Here is a 20,521-nt window from a genome sequence, read left to right as displayed (position 1 = left end):
TTTAGATCATCAGGCTGAAAACTCTTCTCACACTTTTTAATCCATTTTTAATGAGAAGGATCTGTTGTGGAGACAGAAAAAAAAAAAAAGATTATCTTCTGAAACAGGCTTCTCGCTCCTTGTCTTGCCTTGTGGCCATCTAGCCTTCATGCTCATTGTCTTGCCTTGCCTTGTGGCCTAAGGGCCTTCTTGCTATTTCTCCTGACCTCTGGCCTATTTAGGCTTTGCTTTGCTCTGTGGCCTATATAGGCCTCTCCTTGCCTCGTGCTTTGCTCTGTGGTCTATTCAGGCCTCTCCTTGCCTCGCCTCTCAGGGCCTTACCTTGTCTAGTCTCTAAGGGCTTCCTGTATCACTGCCTTCTGGCCTGTATGTTCCATATTGTGACGTGTCCTTGTCTCTTCCTGTCCTTAGTCTGTCCCTGTCCAAGTCTCAATTCCAGCCCTACCTGCACGCTGTTCCTGTCCAAGCCTCAGTTCCAGCCTCACCTGCATTCTCTCCTGTCCAAGCCTCAGTTCCAGCCTCACCTGCATTCTCTCCTGTCCAAGCCTCAGTTCCAGCCTTACCTGTATTCTCTCCTATCTAGCCTTACCAGCCTTGCTCCAGACTCACCGTGTTGGCCTGCCACCGCAGAGACCTTCTGACCCCAAGGGCTGTTCCTGTTCAAGGCTCAATTCAGCCTTACCTGCACGCTACTCCTGTCCAAGCCTCAGTTCCAGCCTTACCTGTATTCTTTCCTGTCTAACCTTACCAGCCTTGTTCCAGACTCACCATGTTGGCCTGCCACTGCAGAGACCTTCTGACCCCAAGGGCTCAACCTACAGGGGAGGGTTCTGGCAGGCTTTATATACCGGAGTCCCAGTGATGTCATCAGATAGCGCCATCCATGGTTTCCCGCCACTGGCCTTTTAAGAAGGGCAAGAGCGGCACGTGCGCACTTAGGAGGGCCCAGGACAGAGGAGGCGTCGGAGGTTGGGTGAGCGTGGTGGTCTGCCACACCGATGGGGAAGAACCAAGTTGGAAGTCCTAGGTGTAGGGAAGGCAGACGGCTCATGGCAGGTTACAGTGAGAGTCGGGAGGTCTCCCTCGGTGTTTGCTGGGGCTGGAGGTAAGAATGGCAGAGCACGGGATGGGTCTATGGACTGTCGAATGCAACATTAGTAGAATTTATATCCCGCACCCTCCAAGGTTCGGGGCAGGTTACAATGGAATATAGACATTGGCAATATAGGACATAAATAAAACATAAGAATAAATACAAATTTAATAAATTTAATAGAAGAAATAAGTTTAAGGTAAGGCATGGCACTACGTGTAGATTTACTATCATATTTTATAACATGCGTGTGCTATAAAATGGATGCATCTCTACCCTGCAACATACGCATGAATACATGCAATGTATGGAAATCACATATATCAATGCATTGAACATGCGCATACTTTACTCACCTATTTAAAAAATATGCGTGTCTATTTTATACGTGAAAGTAAAACAGGACTTGCCTGAGTAAGTTGGTGTACTTTATAACATGCGCACATTAATGAAATGACCAGTTCTACCAATTAGTCCACCAGCTTGCCCAGTCCGCCAGGTCATTGAGACCTTCCTGGTTCTTCAGCCTAAACTCCACCCCTCCCCCCCCCCCCCCCAGTTCACCCAGACCTCTTACCCAGTCAGTACTGCACAATAAACACATTTAATATCACTTAGATAATTAGAAAGTGTAAAAGTATGCGAATACGTTGGAAAATGTATATGTGTAGGTCTCTTATAAAACAGCAACTTATGCATGCAACTGTTGGCTCTGCCCAGGAATGCCCCTAGACCAGTGGTCCCCAACCCTGCCCTAGGGCCCACCAGCCAGTTGGGTTTTCAGGATATCCACAATGAATATGCATGAGAGAAAATTTGCATGTTATGGAGGCAGTGCATGCAAATTCTCTCCCATGCATATTCATTGTGGGTATCCTGAAAACCCGACTGGCTGGTGGGCCCTCAGGACAGGGTTGGGGACCAGTGCCCTAGACTGTCCCATTTTCACATGCATATATGTGTGCATGAAAGTGAAAATACACATGTATTCTGGACTTCATAAAATACGGAATATGCAAGTAAAGGCTTACAAGCATATACGTTCATTTTTACACATGGAACATTTTGAAAACTCACTTTTAAATGATTTATTTGGTTATGTTTTTATTGAGGAGATCAGGGAGATACCTAAGCCAGACAAGTTCTCTCAGGGTGGTGATTCAGAGGAACTGAATCAAATCATAGTGACCTGGGAAGATGTAATAGAACAAATCAAGACTAACAAATCACCAGGACTGAATATTATATTGTTGCGTTTGGCTGGTCGTGGGTCACCTCCAGCCCCCGGTTGCAGGGAGCCCACTGATGCCGTGGCTTGGCCCAGGTCGAAGACACAGGCCCAATGTGCTGCACTAGGTACGTTGCTCAGCTTAGTGGGGCGTCCCTAGGCGCACGTGCGTGCGACTTGAGCACCTTTAAAGGAAATCCTCCACGGTGCCCCTGGATGACACCACATGCCTCTTCCTATAAAAGGCCTGCTCTGCCCTGTCTCAAATGCTTCGGCAATAGGTCGAACTCCTTGGAGAAAGAACATAAGAAATTGCCATGCTGGGTCAGACCAAGGGTCCATCAAGCCCAGCATCCTGTTTCCAACAGAGGCCAAACCAGGCCACAAGAACCTGGCAATTACCCAAACACTAAGAAGATCCCATGCTACTGATGCAATTAATAGCAGTGGCTATCCCCTAAGTAAACTTGATTAATAGCCGTTAATGGACTTCTCCTCCAAGAACTTATCCAAACCTTTTTTGAACCCAGCTACACTAACTGCACTAACCACATCCTCTGGCAACAAATTCCAGAGCTTTATTGTGCGTTGAGTGAAAAAGAATTTTCTCCGATTAGTCTTAAATGTGCTACTTGCTCACTTCATGGAATGCCCCCTAGTCCTTGTATTATCCGAAAGAGTAAATAACCGAGTCACATCTACTCGTTCAAGACCTCTCATGATCTTAAAGACCTCTATCATATACCCCCTCAGCCGTCTCTTTTCCAAGCTGAACAGCACTAACCTCTTCAGCCTTTCCTCATAGGGGAGCTGTTCCATTTCCTTTATCATTTTGGTTGCCCTTCTCTGTACCTTCTCCATTGCAACTATATCTTTTTTGAGATGCGGCAACCAGAATTGTACACAGTATTCAAGGTGCGGTCTCACCATGGAGCAATACAGAGGCATTATGACATTTTCCGTTTTATTAACCATTCCCTTCCTAATAATTCCCAACATTCTGTTTGCTTTTTTGACTGCTGCAGCACACTGAACCGATGATTTCAATGTGTTATCCACTATGATGCCTAGATCTTTTTCCTGGGTAGTAGCTCCTAATATGGAACCTAACATCATGTAACTACAGCATGGGTTATTTTTCCCTATATGCAACACCTTGCACTTTTCCACATTAAATTTCATCTGCCATTTGGATGCCCAATCTTCTAGTCTTGCAAGGTCCTCCTGTAATGTATCACAATCCGCTTGTGATTTAACTACTCTGAATAATTTTATATCGTCTGCAAATCTGATAACCTCACTCATCGTATTCCTTTCCAGATCATTTATATATATATATTGAAAAGCACTGGTGCAAGTACAGATCCCTGAGGCACTCCACTGTTTACCCTTTTCCACTGAGAAAATTGACCATTTAATCCTACTCTCTGTTTCCTGTCTTTTAACCAGTTTGTAATACACGGAAGGACATCGCCTCATATCCCATGACTTTTAGTTTTCTTAGAAGCCTCTCATGAGGGACTTTGTCAAATGCCTTCTGAAAATCCAAATACACTACATCTACTGGTTCACCTTTATCCACTAGGGATGTGAATCGTTTTTGAACGATTAAAATTATCGTCAGATAATTTTAAAATCGTCCAAAATTGTTAGATACGCGATACAATACAAATGCCCCCGATTTATCATCAGGGGCATTTGTATTGTATCGTTTAATAGGGCACGGGAAAATCGGCAAAGGTAGCGCCGGCGCCATTTTGAAGATTGGCAATACAGCCCGCGTGCAGGAGGTCGCTCCCGGACCCCCGCTGGACTTTTGGCAAGTCTTGTGGGGGTCAGGAGGCCTCCCCAAGCTGGCCAAAAGTCCCTGGGGGTCCAGCGGGGGTCCGGGGGCGATCTCCCGCACACGTGACGTCGGGAGCCAGGAAACAAAATGGCGCTGGCGCTACCTTTGCCCTGTCACATGATAAGGGCAAAGGGCCACCAGCGCCATTTCTCAACGCAGCGGTGGCCAAAGAGCGGGAGGAGATTGCGTCGGGACCCCCCCACTGGACCCCAGGTAATTTAAAACATTTTGGGGGGGGTTCGAGAGGGTGGGGGATTTGTTTTAAAGGTTCGGGTGGGTTTTAGGGTTTTTTTGGTGTGCTGGTTTTCCTGCCCTCCCCCAATTTACAATTTTTAACGATTTTTAGAAAAAAAACAACTCGACGATCAGATTTCCCTCCCCCCCAGCCAAAATCGATCATTAAGACGATCGATTACACGATTCACACCTCTATTATCCACATGTTTATTAACCCCTTCAAAAAAATGAAGCAGATTTGTTAGGCAAGACTTCCCTTGGGTAAATTCATGTTGACTGTGTCCCATTAAATCATGTCTTTCTATATCCTCTACGATTTTGATCTTGAGAATAGTTTCCACTATTTTTCCCGGCACTGAAGTCAGGCTCACTGATCTATAGTTACCCAGATCGCCCCTGGAGCCCTTTTTAAATATTGGGGTTACATTGGCCACCCTCCAGTCTTCAGGTACAATGGATGATTTTAATGATAGGTTACAAATTTTAACTAATAGATCAGAAATTTCATTTTTGAGTTCCTTCAGTACCCTAGGATGCATATCATCCGGTCCAGGTGATTTGCTACTCTTTAGTTTGTCAATCTGGCCTACTACATCTTCCAGGTTCACAGTGATTTGATTTAGTTCGTCTGACTCATCATCCCTGAAAACCATCTCCGGAACTGGTATCTCCCCAACATCCTCATTAATAAACACAGAAGCAAAGAATTCATTTAGTCTTTCTACAATGGCTTTATCTTCCCTAAGAGCCCCTTTAACCCCTCGGTCATCTAATGGTCCAACCGACTCCCTCACAGGTTTCTTGCTTTGGATATATTTTTAAAAGTTTTTATTATGAGTTTTTTCCTCTATGGCCAACTTCATTTCAAATTCTGTCTTCGCCTGTCTTATCAATGTTTTACACTTAACTTGACAATGCTTATGCTTTTTCCTATTTTCTTCAGCTGGATCCTTCTTCCAATTTTTGAAGGATTTTTTTTTGGCTAAAATAGTCTCTTTCACCTCACCTTTTAACCATGATGGTATTCATTTTGCCTTCCTTCCACCTTTCTTAATGTGTGGAATACATCTGGACTGTGCCTCTAGAATTGTATTTTTAAACAATGTCCATGCCTGCTAAACACTTTTAACCTTTGCAGCTGCACCTTTCAGTTTTTTTCTATTTTCCTCATTTTATCAAAGTTTCACTTTTGAAAGTTTAATATTAGAGCTGTAGATTTACTTATTGTCCCCCTTCCAGTTTTTAATTAAATTTGATCATGTTATGATCACTATTGCTAAGTGGCCCCACCACCATTACTTCTCTCAGCAAATCCACTAAGAATTAAATCTAAAATAGCTCCCTCTCTTGTTGGTTCCTGAACCGATTGCTCCATGAAGCAGTCATTTATTACATCCAGGAACTTTATGTCTCTAGTAAGTCCTGATGTAATATTTACCCAGTCAATATTGGGGTAATTGAAATCTCCCATTATTATTGCACTGCCAAATTGGTTAGCTTCCCTGATTTCTCTTAGCATTTCATCATCTGTCTGACCATTTTGTCCAGGTGGACGGTAGTATACTCCTATTACTATACTCTTACCCAACACACATTGGATTTCTACCCATATAGATTCTACTGAGCATTAAGTCTCTTGTATGATCTTTATCCTGTTGGACTCTATACCCTCCCGGACATAAAGTGCCACACCCCCACCAAGTTGATCCTCCCTTTCATTGTGATATAATTTGTACCCTGATATAGCATTGTCCCATAGAGATGTGAATCGTGTCCTCGATCGTCTTAACGATCGATTTCGGCTGGGAGGGGGAGGGAATCGTATTGTTGCCGTTTGGGTGTGTAAACTATCGTGAAAAATCGTTAAAATCGTGAGCCGGCACACTAAACCCCCCTAAAACCCACCCTGACCCTTTAAATTAAATCCCCCACCCTCCCGAACCCCCCCCCAAATGCTTTAAATTACCTGGGGATCCGGCGGTGGTCCAGAACGGCGGCGGTCCGGAACGGTCCCCTCAATAGAATCGTGTTGTCTTCAGCCGGCGCCATTTTTCAAAATGGCCGCCGCAAAATGGCGGCGGCCATAGACAAAAACGATTCGACAGAGGAGGTCGTTCCGGACCCCCGCTGGACGTTTGGCAAGTCTTGTGGGGGTCAGGAGGCCCCCCCAAGCTGGCCAAAAGTTTCCTGGGAGTCCAGCGGGGTTCCGGGAGCGATTTCTTGCCGCGAATCGTTTTCGTACGGAAAATGGCGCCGGCAGGAGATCGAGTGCAGGAGGTCGTTCAGCGGCGGTCCGGAACCCCCGCTGAACGACCTCCTGCAGTCGATCTCCTGCCGGCGCCATTTTCCGTACGAAAACGATTCGCGGCAAGAAATCGCTCCCGGAACCCCGCTGGACTCCCAGGAAACTTTTGGCCAGCTTGGGGGGGCCTCCTGACCCCCACAAGACTTGCCAAAAGTCCAGCGGGGGTCCGGAACAACCTCCTCCGTCGAATCGTTTTTGTCTATGGCCGCCGCCATTTTGCAGCGGCCATTTTGAAAAATGGCGCCGGCTGAAGACAACACGATTCTATTGAGGGGGCCGTTCTGGACCGCCGCCGTTCTGGACCACCGCCGGATCCCCAGGTAATTTAAAGCATTGGGGGGGGGGTTCGGGAGGGTGGGGGATTTAATTTAAAGGGTCGGGGGTGGGTTTTAGGGGGTTTTAGTGTGCCGGTTTTCCTGCCCTCCCCCTTCCCCCGATTTACGATTTTTTAACGATAAATCGGGGGAATTGGTATTGTATCGTGGCCCTAACGATTTTTTGACGATGTAAAATATATCGGACGATATTTTAAATCGTCAAAAAACGATTCACATCCCTATGTCCCATTGGTTATCCTCCTTCCACCAAGTCTCTGTGATACCAATTATTTCAATCTCATCATTTACTGCTATACACTCCAACTCTCCCATCTTACTTCTTAGACTTCTGGCATTGGAATGCAGACATTTCAAAATGTGTTTTTTGTTTGTATGAACAACTTGCTTTTCAATTGTTAGGGATAATTTGGAAATCATTAACCGGTGATTTTTTACATATAGGCACATGGACTACGTTTGCTTTTATTGGAACCTCTCTGTTGGGATGCCCTAACTCTCCTGTTTCATTAGTATCCTTCAAGGATACATTTCTCTGAATCATGCACTGCTGAGTGACTGTCTGCTTTCCCCCTTGTTCTAGTTTAAAAGCTGCTCTATCTCTTTTTTGAAAGTTAGTGCCAGCAGCTTGGTTCCACTCTGGTTAAGGTGGAGCCCATCCTTTCGGAAAAGTCTCCCCCTTCCCCAAAAGTCTCCCCAGTTCCTTACAAAATTGAATCCCTCTTCCCTGCACCATCGTCTCATCCATGCATGAAAACTCTGGAGCTCTGGCTACTTCTGGGGACCTGCGCGTGGAACAGGAAGCATTTCAGAGAATGCCACCCTGGAGGTTCTGGATTTCAGCTTAGCATGGCAGTTCTCCATCAGGTCCTCCCTCCCGAGAGTACGAATTCATAATATCATGTGAACCATAAGGCAGTTATCCATCAGGTACTCAGTCCAAAAACTACCAATTGATCATTACAATCAAACCTCAAATAGTTCATCAACCAAGAGAATACTAATTTAATTTATAATTTCATTTAAACCATGGGGATGAATGGAATCAAGAGCAAAGATCCAGAATTGTTCTAGCTTATTCAAACAGATCTATAATCTCCTCCTCTATCTGATTTGAAGATTTGTTCCAAAATACTCCATTTCAGATCAGAAAAATTATGAGCATATTTAATGCAATGTGATACCAACGTACGGATCTTTCTTTTCGTTCTGCCCACATAGATCCATTGACAAGGGCATTGGATCACATATACTACTTTCTCCGACTGCAGATAAATCAAAAGAACCAAGAAATATTCAAGTCCCTTGTCAAAACCCTCCCTGATCATATCGAAATTACAGAGACGGAGGGTCATAGATCATAGGGCATAGCATGCATCTCATGCAGAGAGTTGAAGTGCAATTCTGTAATCAACAGGTCCACATCACTAAAACAATTCCAACAAAGAAAACAAAAAACTTTCTGATAACCGAGCTGTTCCTAACTTAAATTTCTCTTTTTATTTTAGACAAGGCTAAGCCTTTTAGCCTGGAAAACACACAAAAATAAAACCCCTGCAGCTATTGTAGAATAAACAAGGATTGCACAATTTAAAAAAAAAAAAAATCCCCCCCCCCCCCTTGGTCTGCTCCTGGCAGTTACTCTGGACAGCTGCAAAATCTAGAGGCGGAATATTAGGTTCCTTGCAAAATTGTCAGGTTGAGGATTCCTGCACATACCAGCTGACAGTTCATAGATTCCAAACTAGCTGTTAGGTTCCCCACCACGTGAGACTGTGACCAGGTCCCCTCACCTGGGCGGGCAGTAGGCTCGTTTCTGCTCCCCGCCGCCAATGGCCGCCACCGTGGCCCGCTCTCACTGCGCTCCTAAATGCAGCCGATGCTGAACCTTTCAGCAGGCCCTCTAGGTGCACGCATGCGCCTGTTCTTGGAATTTAAAGGGCCAGCGGTGGGAAAGCTCCTCGCAGCCTGAGAAGTATGCCTGAACAGAAAACCAACATGGAGAAAGGAAAATGTGTCCCAGAATCCTCTGTTTTCTTAGCCTGCCTTGGCTGTATGGACTCTAAGTGACTCATTCAGAATGACCTACAGAATCTCCAGAACAGGCAGTCAAGCTAAGGTGAGGCCTAATCATAGGGTCAAAAAAGCAGAAGCCAACGGTGGGAACTTAACAAAGGAGAAACCAACAGCGGGACCTTCAGGCTATACGGACACTACAGAGGCATTCTTTCTCAGGGGTTTCTATAAACACAGCCACAGATGTGGTAATTACCCAGACCAGCAACATTTTAACAGAACAAAGGAGTGATGGTAAATGGGCCCCACCTTGGAGAAATACTCAGGGGTAGCTAGGGATGATCTTATCATGCTGTTGACATGACAACCAATGTAAATTATTCTCTAAGGCAGTCACGCACACTAGAATCTTCCACAATATTGTATGTTATCTATAAAAGAAGGATCACTTCCTGTATATGATGAGATGCTGGTGGTCTGTTTGTCAGAGGCATGGCAACATCATCTCCCAAGACGTATATTGTTCAATAAAAAATTATGCTTTCAATAAAATCTAAGTGTTCTTGTCTCCCTGGCCATGTCATAAAAAATGGCGTGGCACTTAACAGGCCCGGGAAAATGAATTCAGGCAGGGTGGGTATATATACCCTGCCTTGTCTCTACCAACTCGCCTCAGCAACGGGTCCTGCTCATCCTTGAGTGCGAGTTGTCTGCATTCCTGATCCCTGCCTTGGTTCCTGAGTCTTGCCTTGTCTCTTGCTCCTGACTTCTGGTTCCAGTGTTCCTGATCCTTGTCTCCAGTTCTTGCCTTGTTCCTCTTGCCTTTGGATTGATCACTCAGCTCTGACCCTGCTTCGTCTCAACTCTGCTTGACCTCCGCCTGCCCTGCCCTTCTGCCTGGTTCATCGACTCTGCTTGATCGCTGCCTACCCCGACCTCTGGTCTGTTCCTGTTTGCTCTCATCCTCTGCTTGCTTCGAACCTTGGTTCGCCCAATACTGCTTCAGCTTCTTGTCTTCTGATTCCATGCCTTGAGTGACCCATGCCTAAGTCCTGCCGGCCCCGGTACCCAAGGGCTCAACCTGCGGGGAACGAGGGCTGGTATAGGTGAAGGTCCAGTTGGGTCATCTTCTCCAGAACTGCCTCCCGATGACAAGAACCAACAGGGGTTGTCCCCTGGTGGTGGAAACAACGTCGTATCAGCTCAAGGGTCCACCTTTCCAACACTAGCATTTATTCGAGTACATGCTCCACAGGAACATAAACAGGATCTGGCTTGCACGTTACAGGATTTAAACAGCAGAACACAGGTTTCCTTTCCTTCAGAGTAAAAAATGGGGTATAAACAACTTAAGTAGATTCAAATACCACAATCACAGTCTAAATCCAGCTAGGTCAAGTTATCCACTGTATACAGTACTTCAACACTTCACCTTTACAAACACAAACACACTTACTTCTAAATTCAAGACATCATGGGTCTCATATGGGCTCTCTCAGCTTGGCCCTCAAGAACTTCTTCCTGGCATCCCAGCACCCACTTAGAAGCCCTGAGGACCAATCTGGCCCTCAAGGATGGGGTTACAGGTCTTGCTTTTAGGCTGTAAGGAAGCCCTTCTGGCTCACTTTCAATTACCCCAGCCTCTTGCCCTATCAATCAGCCATTCCGAACAATGCCTTTAGAAGAGGGTAACCTCTTCTACAATAAATTAAGTCTAAATCTCAATAAAACAGAAATACTCATTTTAGGAAATCCTCGTTTTGAAAGCATCCCCTCTTTCATCCAACATGACAACTGTACAATAAATATAGTCAATCAGGTATGCAATTTAGGAATTATCCTCGACACAACGCTAAACCTTAACTCACACACCAAAACTTTCTTTAGAAATTCGGTCTTGAAAATAAAGCTATTGAGACATGTTAAACCTCTTTTTGATCCGGTTCATTTCCGCACAATTGTACAATCACTAATTCTCTCCGGCATTGATCATTGCAATTCTTTGTTATTAGGCCCACCGCAAATCACTACCCGCCCATTACAGTTACTGCAAAACTCAGCAGCACGACTTATACATAATACCAAATTCCAGGAGCACATTTCCCCGGTCCTTCACAAACTTCACTGGCTTCCTGTTAAGTGGCGTGTATAACTTAAAACTCTAATGATTCTTCACAGGATTATAGTAATAATGCCTCTTGGCTTTCTGCTTCTCTTCACATATACACCCCATGCAGGAATCTTCGCTCAAAGAACAAACTCCTACTTCAAGTCCCGTCACCGAAAACCACTAGACTAGTTTCCACCAGAGAACGCACCTTCTCAATCGCCGGACCCTCAATTCCACCGGAAATCCATTTAATCTCAGATAAAAAAAAACTGTACAAGAAAGCCATCAAACACTATCTCTTTATTCAGGCCTTTTCCGATCTATGCAAAACCTTGCAAGCAAATTCGTCATATTTTTAGTTTATTTTTCACTTATTTATTGTTTGAAGCCTTGCCTGTCTTTTATTTCTTTTAAAGATGTCTGTGTATTATTTTAGTTATGTTATGCAAATGATTTATGTACGTTACATTGTAACCTGCCCCAAACCTGGGAGGGGCGGGATAGAAATACTTTTAAATAAATAAATAAATAAATAAATAAATAGATAGATAGATAGATAGATAGATCAATAATAAAAAAAAAATAATAATAAGGCTGTGTGAGAGAGAATTATTTTATTACATGGATTTTAGACTGGTCGGATTCGTTTGCGTCCGCTCCGGATTCGTTTGCCCCGTCCGGATTTGTTTGCCCGGTCTGGATTCGCTTGCCCGGTCAGGATTTGTTCTCCCCGTCCGGATTTGTTCGCCCCTTCCGGATTTGTTCGCCCGGTCTGGATTCATTCGCCCGGTCCGGTTCCTCCCTGGCGGTTGATGTAGGTTAACTTTGTTGCGTTGTCCGGGTCCTGCCCCGCCATAAGCTGGAAGCTGGCTGGCCGGATGCAGAAGTGGCATCAACCCCTGGAGCAGCAGTGGCTCTATATGAGGTCACATCAGTTCATAGTGAACAAACTCCTTGAAAAAGCCAATTCCTTTTTCTAGCCCAAAGACTCAGAAATGATGAGGCAAGGCCAGCACTTCTTGTATTGAAAGCAGCCAGAGCTAGGGCAGCAGGAGACCAGGGACACTAAGAAGCACCTTGTTATGCTAATGAACAGCCTCTCTCTACCAACTTAGGAACAAAATTAGACTTAACACAGTTATTTGCTTAATACTCTTCCAGGAAATCTCTGTCAAGACTCCTAATTATCTATGTCTGCTGTACAAACCATTCGCCTTCTTATCCTGGTTCTAAGGAGCCTGGTATTGGTCTGAATGAAAACCGAATGTCAATAAAAGGCCACGGGCAGTGCGTTTGCAGGCAAAGAAAAGAAATGGCAGAGAGCGAGGGCAGCCCTGCGACCAAGGCCTTCATCCTGGTGGGCTTCAGTATTCTCCTCCAAGGTAAGGTGCAGCTCCTCTCCGTCAGCGAGCCTGAAGGTGGGCCAGGACTGCAGACTATCAGGGGGCAGTAGAGCCACCTCCTGCCCAATGCCGAGCATTGCCTGCCTCCCTCCTCGGTGACAGCAGAGTCATAGGAAGGGCCCGCCCGAGGCAGCCAGGATCTGCTGCCTTCAGTAGAAATTGGGACTTGGAAAATGTTTATGAGAAGCATTACAAAATGTCCCAGGAGTGCGAGTGTGTTTCGGCCATGGGTCTGTACATTTGAAACAGGCGTGAGTACCTCTGGTTGGGATCGGGAGTGTCTATCGGACTTGGGGCATCTGTGCCATTTCTCTGTTTCCCCCCCAGACTCTTATAAATGCAGAAGCAGAGAATGTGACAGCAGATAGGGATCATTAGGCCCATCTAGTGCTCCCAATCTCATTCCTAGTGCAGTGCCACAGACCGCATTCTCTTCACTTCCTCACAACATGGGAACTCTCTCCCCCTCTTCACAACATGGGAACTCTCCCCCTCTTCACAACATGGGAACTCTCCCCCTCTTCACTTCCTCACATCATGGGACCTCTCTCTCCCTCTTCACTTCCTCACAACATGGGAACTCTCTCCTCATCTTCACTTCCTCACAACATGGGAACTCTCTCCCCCTCTTCACTTCCTCACAACATGGGAACTCTTTCCCCCTCTTCACTTCCTCACAACATGGGAACTCTCTCCCCCTCTTCACAACATGGGAACTCTCTCCCCCTCTTCACTTCCTCACAACATGGGAACTCTCTCCCCCTCTTCACTTCTTCACAACATGGGAACTCTCTCCCTCTCTTCACTTCCTCACAACATGGGAACGCTCTCCCCTCTTCACTTCCTCACAACATGGAAACTCTTCCCCCTCTTCACTTCCTCACAACATGGGAACTCTCTCCCTCTCTTCACTTCCTCACAACATGGGAACTCTTCCCCCTCTTCACTTCCTCACAGCATGGGAACTCTTCCCCCTCTTCACTTCTTCACAACATGGGAACTCTCTCCCCCTCTTCACAACATGGGAACTCCCTCCCCCTCTTCATTTCCTCACAACATGGGAACTCTCTCCCCATCTTCACTTCTTCACAACATGGGAACTCTCTCCCCCTCTTCACTTCCTCACAACATGGGAACTTTCTCCCCCTCTTCACAACATGGGAACTCTCTCCCCCTCTTCACTTCTTCACAACATGGGAACTCTCTCCCCCTCTTCACTTCTTTACAACATGGGAACTCTATCCCCCTCTTCACTTCTTCACAACATGGGAACTCTCTCCCCCTCTTCACTTCTTCACAACATGGGAACTCTCTCCCCCTCTTCACAACATAGGAACTCTCTCCCCCTCTTCACTTCCTCACAACATGGGAACTCTCTCCCCCTCTTCACTTCCTCACAACATTGGAACGCTCTCCCCTCTTCACTTCCTCACAACATGGGAACTCTTCCCCCTCTTCACTTCCTCACAACATGGGAACTCTCTCCCTCTCTTCACTTCCTCACAACATGGGAACTCTCTCCCCCTCTTCACTTCCTCACAACATGGGAACTCTTCCCCCTCTTCACTTCCTCACAACATGGGAACTCTCTCCCTCTCTTCACTTCCTCACAACATGGGAACTCTCTCCCCCCTCTTCACTTCCTCACAACATGGGAACTCTCTCCCCCTTTTCACTTCCTCATAACATGGGAAATCTCTCCCCATCTTCACTCCCTCATGTACATTTCCATTTCTCCACTGCCTTAGATTTTTTTCTATCGCATCCTTAAGTTTCTTTCCATCTCCTCCTTCCTTTCAGGGTCCTTTTCATCTCCCTCTGCCTTTGGATTGCTCCCTTTCCATGAGGAATGTGGAGACGGAGCAGAACCTCTCTTACTACCCCATTCCCAGGATCCTCACCAACCACCCCTCCTCTTCTTTTGGCTCCTTGGTGTACAGTACTGTGAACAGGCCAGCAGGGTGAGGACATAAGAAGTGCCATTCTGGGTCAAACCAATGGTCCATCAAGCCCAGCATCTGACAGTAGAATATCAGATCACATTAAAAGAAATAACCAGCAAATCCTAATGGAGAGCTCACTCCCCGCAGATTGTAAGATGTACTGAGAAGGGACTGACTCTTATGTGTTTTTGTACAGCAAAACATGTGTCGAATAGCACTACAGAAGCGATAAGCAATAGCAGTAAAGCATTCCTGAAGGCTCCCTAGCTAATAGTTGTTAATAGACCTGTCCTCTGGATACTTGTCCAAGCCTTTTTTTAACCCAGCTATGCTACTAACCTTGACCATATCCTCTGGCAATAAACTCCACAGCTTAATTGTGCACTGACTGAATAAATACATTCATAAATTTGTATAAAATCTGCTATCAATTAGTTCCATGCAGTGTCTTCCAATCCTAGTACTATTTAAAAGGGTAAATAACTGGCCTTTATTTCTACTCCACTCATGATTTTATGAACGTCTATCCTGTCCCCTCTCAGCCCTCTCTTTTCTGAGCTGAGGAGTCCCAGCCTGTGTAACCTCTCATCACAGGACAGAGGCTCCATCCCCTTGATCATGTCTGTCACCCTCCTCTGCATCTTTTCTAGTCCCGCTGGGTCTTTCTTGAGATGGGGCGAGCAGAACTGCACACGTTACTCAAGGTGTGGTTGCGCCATGGCTCCATACAGAGGCAACATGATGATATTTTCTGTTTTATTCATTTCAGATCATTCCAAACATTCTATTTGCTTTTTTGATTGCTGCCATAAACTGAGCTGGGGACTGAAAGTATTATTCACAATACAGCAATTTCGATTTATACCCTTCCTTTCTAGTATAAAACATTACCGAAAATGGTTAACAGCAAATAGAGTTCAACTATTACAATCCAATGCATAAAATACAAAAACAATCAACTGCAATCAATGAATTAATAAGCAAATTCATCAATTGCTCATACATACAGTATAAAATCAATAGGGTATAAGTTATGACTACCCATAACAAAATGCGTGGAGAAGGCAGTTACTACTGTAAGCAAATCGCTGGGCAGACTGGATGGACCATTTGGTCTTTATCTGCCATCATTACTATGTTACTATGTAATCCCCACCTAGCTCAAACTCCCCCATGGGACTAATTTTTCACCCTTCTATGTGGTGACTCACCCAGCTCTTCACCCTGCCCTGGAGCTAAAAACTGGCCTGGAGCTCATACTGCAGCTACTGGTGAAAACGGATGCGGCTCAGCTGGGCTGGCCCTTCACCCTGCCCTGGAACCGAATGCAAGCTTTGCAGCTGATGCTGCAGCTGCTTAGTGAAAAACGAAGCCACTCAGCCGCAGGCCCGGCGCAGCCGAGTGTGCATACCATGCATTTGCACAGGGAGGCACACCTGGGGGAGCGGCGGCAGCAAGAGAGGCTGTGGGGCAGAGCCCAATCCCCCCGCCCCCCCCCCCCCCCGGTGGACAAAGACGAAGAGAGGCCTTGGGGTCGCCAACAGAGTCCAACCTGCTGGCGGCCGAAAATAAGGAAAGGCTGCACCACTATGGTGGTCCTTCTAATCTGTGGCATGCGCACCCACACACAACCTTTCCTGCGGGTGCGCACAGCTTCTGCTCCACCTTCCTGACTGGCCTTCCCCGCCCCCCAAGCAGACGTAGGCCAGTAGGCTGTGGTGAAGAGAAGAAGAGGCCCATGGGACCGTGGTGGAGCTCAACCCACCAGGCCCAAAAAGAAGAGGAGGCTGTGTGTGTGTGTGTGAAAGCCTCTGTGAGTGTGTGTCTGTGAGAAATGTGCTTGTGTGTGTGTATATCTGTCTCTGTGAGAGTCTGTGCATCTATAGGTATGTGCCTGTGAAAGCCTATGTGTCACATATAGGTTCTCACAGGCCCACTCACACATAATATGTCTGTGAGGAAGAAAGAGACTGTGTATATGTGAGAGAGGGAGTGTGTGAGAGAGCATAGGCATGTATATGAGAGAGGGAGTGTGTGGGAATGAATGTGTTATTGTGTGTGTGTGGACCTACCTCCCCAATCCTCGACAATCTCAGGGTAAATGGAAATCAAAAGATCCCAGGTATGGAAAGCAGGAGATTTTTTAATCCTATTAGTTTTAATTATTGGGTGTAATTTGATGTTCCTTCTGTTTTGAAATATTTTAATTATTTTTTTTGTGAAATATTAGAACATTTTTTTAATTATTGTTTTTTTTATTCATCAGATGTTTTGAAATATTTTATTGGTTTTTGGTAAAATTTAGATATTCTATTCATTAACTGGTTTGAAATATTTATTACTATGATTTTACTAGAGCAATGTTTTATATTTCTTGATTTCATTATTTAATGTTTTACTAAGAATGGTAATGTTTCTGTTTTTCCATTGTTGCTCTGCATACAGAGGCTGGCTTGTTGTGGGTTCCAATTCGGTTCTTCTCAGCAGGTTTCTGATCTCATTATTCTTCATTTGGTCAGGGTCTGTCTGTGTTCTGCATGTATAACCAAAGTGAGGTATTTTGCTAGCATGTGGTTTCTGTGTAGGGAACTATAGCAGTCTGATTTGTTCTGTTTTCCTAGTAGGAGGTGCAGTTAGTGTAGCTGGGTTTAAAAAAGGATTGGATATGTTCTTGGAGGAGAAGTCCATTACCTGCTATTAATTAAGTTGACTTAGAGAATAGCCACTGCTATTAGCAACAGTAACATGGAATAGACTTAGTTTTTGGGTACTTGCCAGGTTCTTATGTGCTGAATTGGCCTCTGTTGGAAACAGGATGCTGGGCTTGATGGACCCTTGGTCTGACCCAGCATGGCAATTTCTTATGTTTTCATGTTCTTAGGTTATATTTTTTGGGGGGATGGATAGAGTATACGGTGTTAACCACCCATTTGGAAATAAACCTCTGAATATTCTTCTGGATGGCAAATGCGTGTTCTGCCCACAAGCACACCAGGGACCTGAGAAATGTTTTGCAAATAACCGGATCTTCTCTGGCCCACTTTGCCTCTCTGGCGCAGTTGATTATGAAGGTAATTGGCGAGGCGGGCCCGGTTGCACTTAGTTTTGGTGCGCCCATAAATCAAAAAGTGCCTGGTGTTTTGTTGTTGGGATCTCATTCAGGGCCGCAGAAAGCTCTGCTTGACTCTGAGACACATCTAGGTTGTTCCTTCTGCTCTGACTGACAGTGGAAAGCCCCTCAGTTAAGCTTTAAATCAGCTTAAAGACGGTACCATACCAAATTCAAGTTTAAAGCAATCCTGGTACATTTCGGCGATATGGAGTAGTAGTTCCCACTTGACAGAACTACTCCTGTGTGTCTCCCCGTTCATTAGTAAAGTCCTCTTTTTTATAGATAACACAGACAGTCTCAATCCCCAAAGTGCTTGAATCTATTGGGAGGATCACGTACCACGTGTCTCGTGTCCAAATAAGACAAACTAAAATCTAAGTACCCTGTTCCCCCCTCCCACCTTGATGCCCAGTTGAGGCCCACGTGCCTGCCACTCACTGTCAATCTTCTGTTAGTTCTTTGCCCTGCCAGCTTTCCATCCTCAGGGAGATCTCCAGGACTCTCTGATTTCACTGGGGCCCCTGAAGTCGAGACGGTATCCTGTGAGAACGTAACCTCGTCCATGTGCTCTTTGTGACCTCATGACCTTCCATCATATTTGCAGGCCAGATGTCTCCCAGAGTCTCTCCAAGCTAGGGTCAATTTGAGGTTCTCATGGCCAGAATTTCAGATACCCAGACTCCTTTGCTGCTTGGCCTAAGCCAGAATCTCTGTGTTGATTTCAAACTTCAGGCACACACATATATCACCTACCACAAGATCCTGTAGGCGTCCAGGTCAAAAGGCTCCGGAGAGAAAAAAGGTCAAGTAAAAGTCCCTGACTTTTGGATTCGCCATTTAAATGCTAACCAATGTAGCTCAAAAAGAACTGGAGAAATATGATTGTGTAATCTTTGGTTGGCTAGTAAATGGGCTGTTGCATTTTGTACTAGCTGGAGTGGGCATAATGCTGATTGAGGTAAACCTAGATAAAGAAAGTTACAGTAGTCCAGTCCTGTGAGTATCAAGGACTGAAGTACTGTATGGAAAGAAATAGGATCAGGTAGTGGCTTAATATGTTTGAGCAATCGAAGTTTGTAAAATGAGGATTTAACAATGGATTTGATAGGAATTGACACATTCAATATGGGGTCTAGTTTAGGGTTTAGATTGTGAACCTGTTTAGAAATGTTGATAGATTTGTTGTCAAAAAGAATAGAGTTAGGAATGTTTTCAAATTGGGGATGTTCTAAAATCATTATTTAAGTTTTTGTCAAATTTAAACTAAGTTTATTGTGAGGTAACCATGTTTTGACTGAGGAGAGGCAGAGTTGGATGAATTGTAAAGTGGAATTCCAGTCGTGCCACGTCAGAAAGTAGAATGGTATTTTGCCAGCGTACAGGCGGTAAGAAACTCCAAGGGCTGAGAGAAGTTGACAGATGGGGGTGAGATAGATATTGAATAAAGCAGCTGAAAGAGCGGAGCCCTGTAGGACTCCTGTCTTTAGTGGAAATTGAGATGAACTGGTATGGTTTATAAAGATTTTTCAGAATTTATTTGAAAGATATGAGTGGAATCAGGAGTGAACTGTCCCGGAAGTGCTTATATTGGAAAGCCTAGAGTAGTATTTCATGGTTTACTGTATCGAAGGCTTGTAGGATGTTCCCATTGATCCCTATGGATACACACCACGGTCAGGTTTTCTTGTAGTCAATCTGGATCCGCTTTACTAAGTCTCTTCGAATGAGCATTTTCATTCTCCCAGAGTCCAATAATGCCTGGGTTGTAGAGCCCTCTAACTCCACAGGGATCACAAATGGAGACTTCCTGGTTGGGTACATCCACAAAATTACAATAATGTGGGGTCATGAAATTAACATCTATTGACTCATCTTCCCTGCAGGGATAGTCTCTGACAAAATGACCCTTTTCTCCACAGCTGTAACACAGTGGTCCGGTTGAGGTTTGTGGTTGAGGTGAAAAGTCCTGCTGGGTCTGTCAGGACCTATAGCTCTTAGGAATCCGTCATCCTGTACCCAGGTTGAGTGGCTTCTCTGGGGACCATGGCAACTCAGGCATGGTCTGGGCTTGGTAATAGGCCTCCACCACTTCTAACACCTTTTCAAGCTTAAGGTTTGGGTATCAGCAGACCCACTGCTGCTTACGCCATTCTAGCCTGTCTGGGAACTGTTCCAGCTGAACTGCTTTGTCTACCTCCACCCCAGTCTTCCCTTAAAAGTGACATTCTTAAGTCTGTGGAATGAGTTTTCCCCTGGCTGAAGAATTCCCTGTTGAAATCGCTGTCAGTAGGCTTCTGAAGTGAGTCCAACTCTCTCTAAGATGGCAGTCCTCCCTTCTGATTTGGCAGTTTGGAAGGCATCTTGATTACTCACAGTGAAGAGATTCCCCAGATAGGTAGTCCACCTATCTTCTGGCCAGCCTGCCAGTCCAACTGTGTGCTCAAAATCTTTTTAGGAAACAATCGGGAGTCTTCTCCTGGGGTCATCTTAAGTATTTAAGTATTTGGGTACTTACCAGGTATTTGTGACTTGGATTGGCCACTGTTGGAGACAGGACCCTTGGTCTGACCCAGTATGGCATATCTTATGTTCTTATGTAAGTAGTACCAGTGACAAGGGAGGTGGACTGGTTATGGTGGTTTGCACTTCCTGTGCTATCTGGGTTAGCACCGCTTGCTGCTGCACAACCTCTTCTCACGGTGATTGCTGCTGGCCTGTTTGATTTTGCACAGCACTCTGCAGTTGTTGCTGCCCCAGCACAAGGAGTTGTACTACCTGCTCCATCGCCCCTGCTTTTCCGACTGCCACCAAACTATGTATCTCTCTGGGGGGAAGGAGAGGTGAAGAAACACAAAAAACCCCGTTGGCCTGTCCAGCCCTTACTGACTGCTTG

The 20,521-nt window shown here is 45.4% G+C and overlaps 1 protein-coding gene across 1 annotated transcript in view; it reads left to right on the top strand.

The window, feature by feature from the left end:
• The first annotated feature begins 12,482 nt into the window (after nucleotides 1-12,482).
• The window catches only part of LOC115099601 (5-hydroxytryptamine receptor 3A-like), a 34,086-nt gene continuing 26,047 nt past the window's right edge, over nucleotides 12,483-20,521 (top strand). The window contains exons 1-2 of the mRNA XM_029617334.1: nucleotides 12,483-12,552; nucleotides 15,732-15,917. Coding sequence (XP_029473194.1) covers nucleotides 12,483-12,552; nucleotides 15,732-15,917 — 256 coding nt within the window. The remainder of the gene's footprint in view (nucleotides 12,553-15,731; nucleotides 15,918-20,521) is intronic.

The sequence above is a fragment of the Rhinatrema bivittatum genome, chromosome 9 (genome assembly GCF_901001135.1).
Source record: "Rhinatrema bivittatum chromosome 9, aRhiBiv1.1, whole genome shotgun sequence".
In the NCBI taxonomy this organism is placed as follows: domain Eukaryota; kingdom Metazoa; phylum Chordata; class Amphibia; order Gymnophiona; family Rhinatrematidae; genus Rhinatrema; species Rhinatrema bivittatum.
This window is presented reverse-complemented; position numbering and strand designations above follow the sequence as displayed.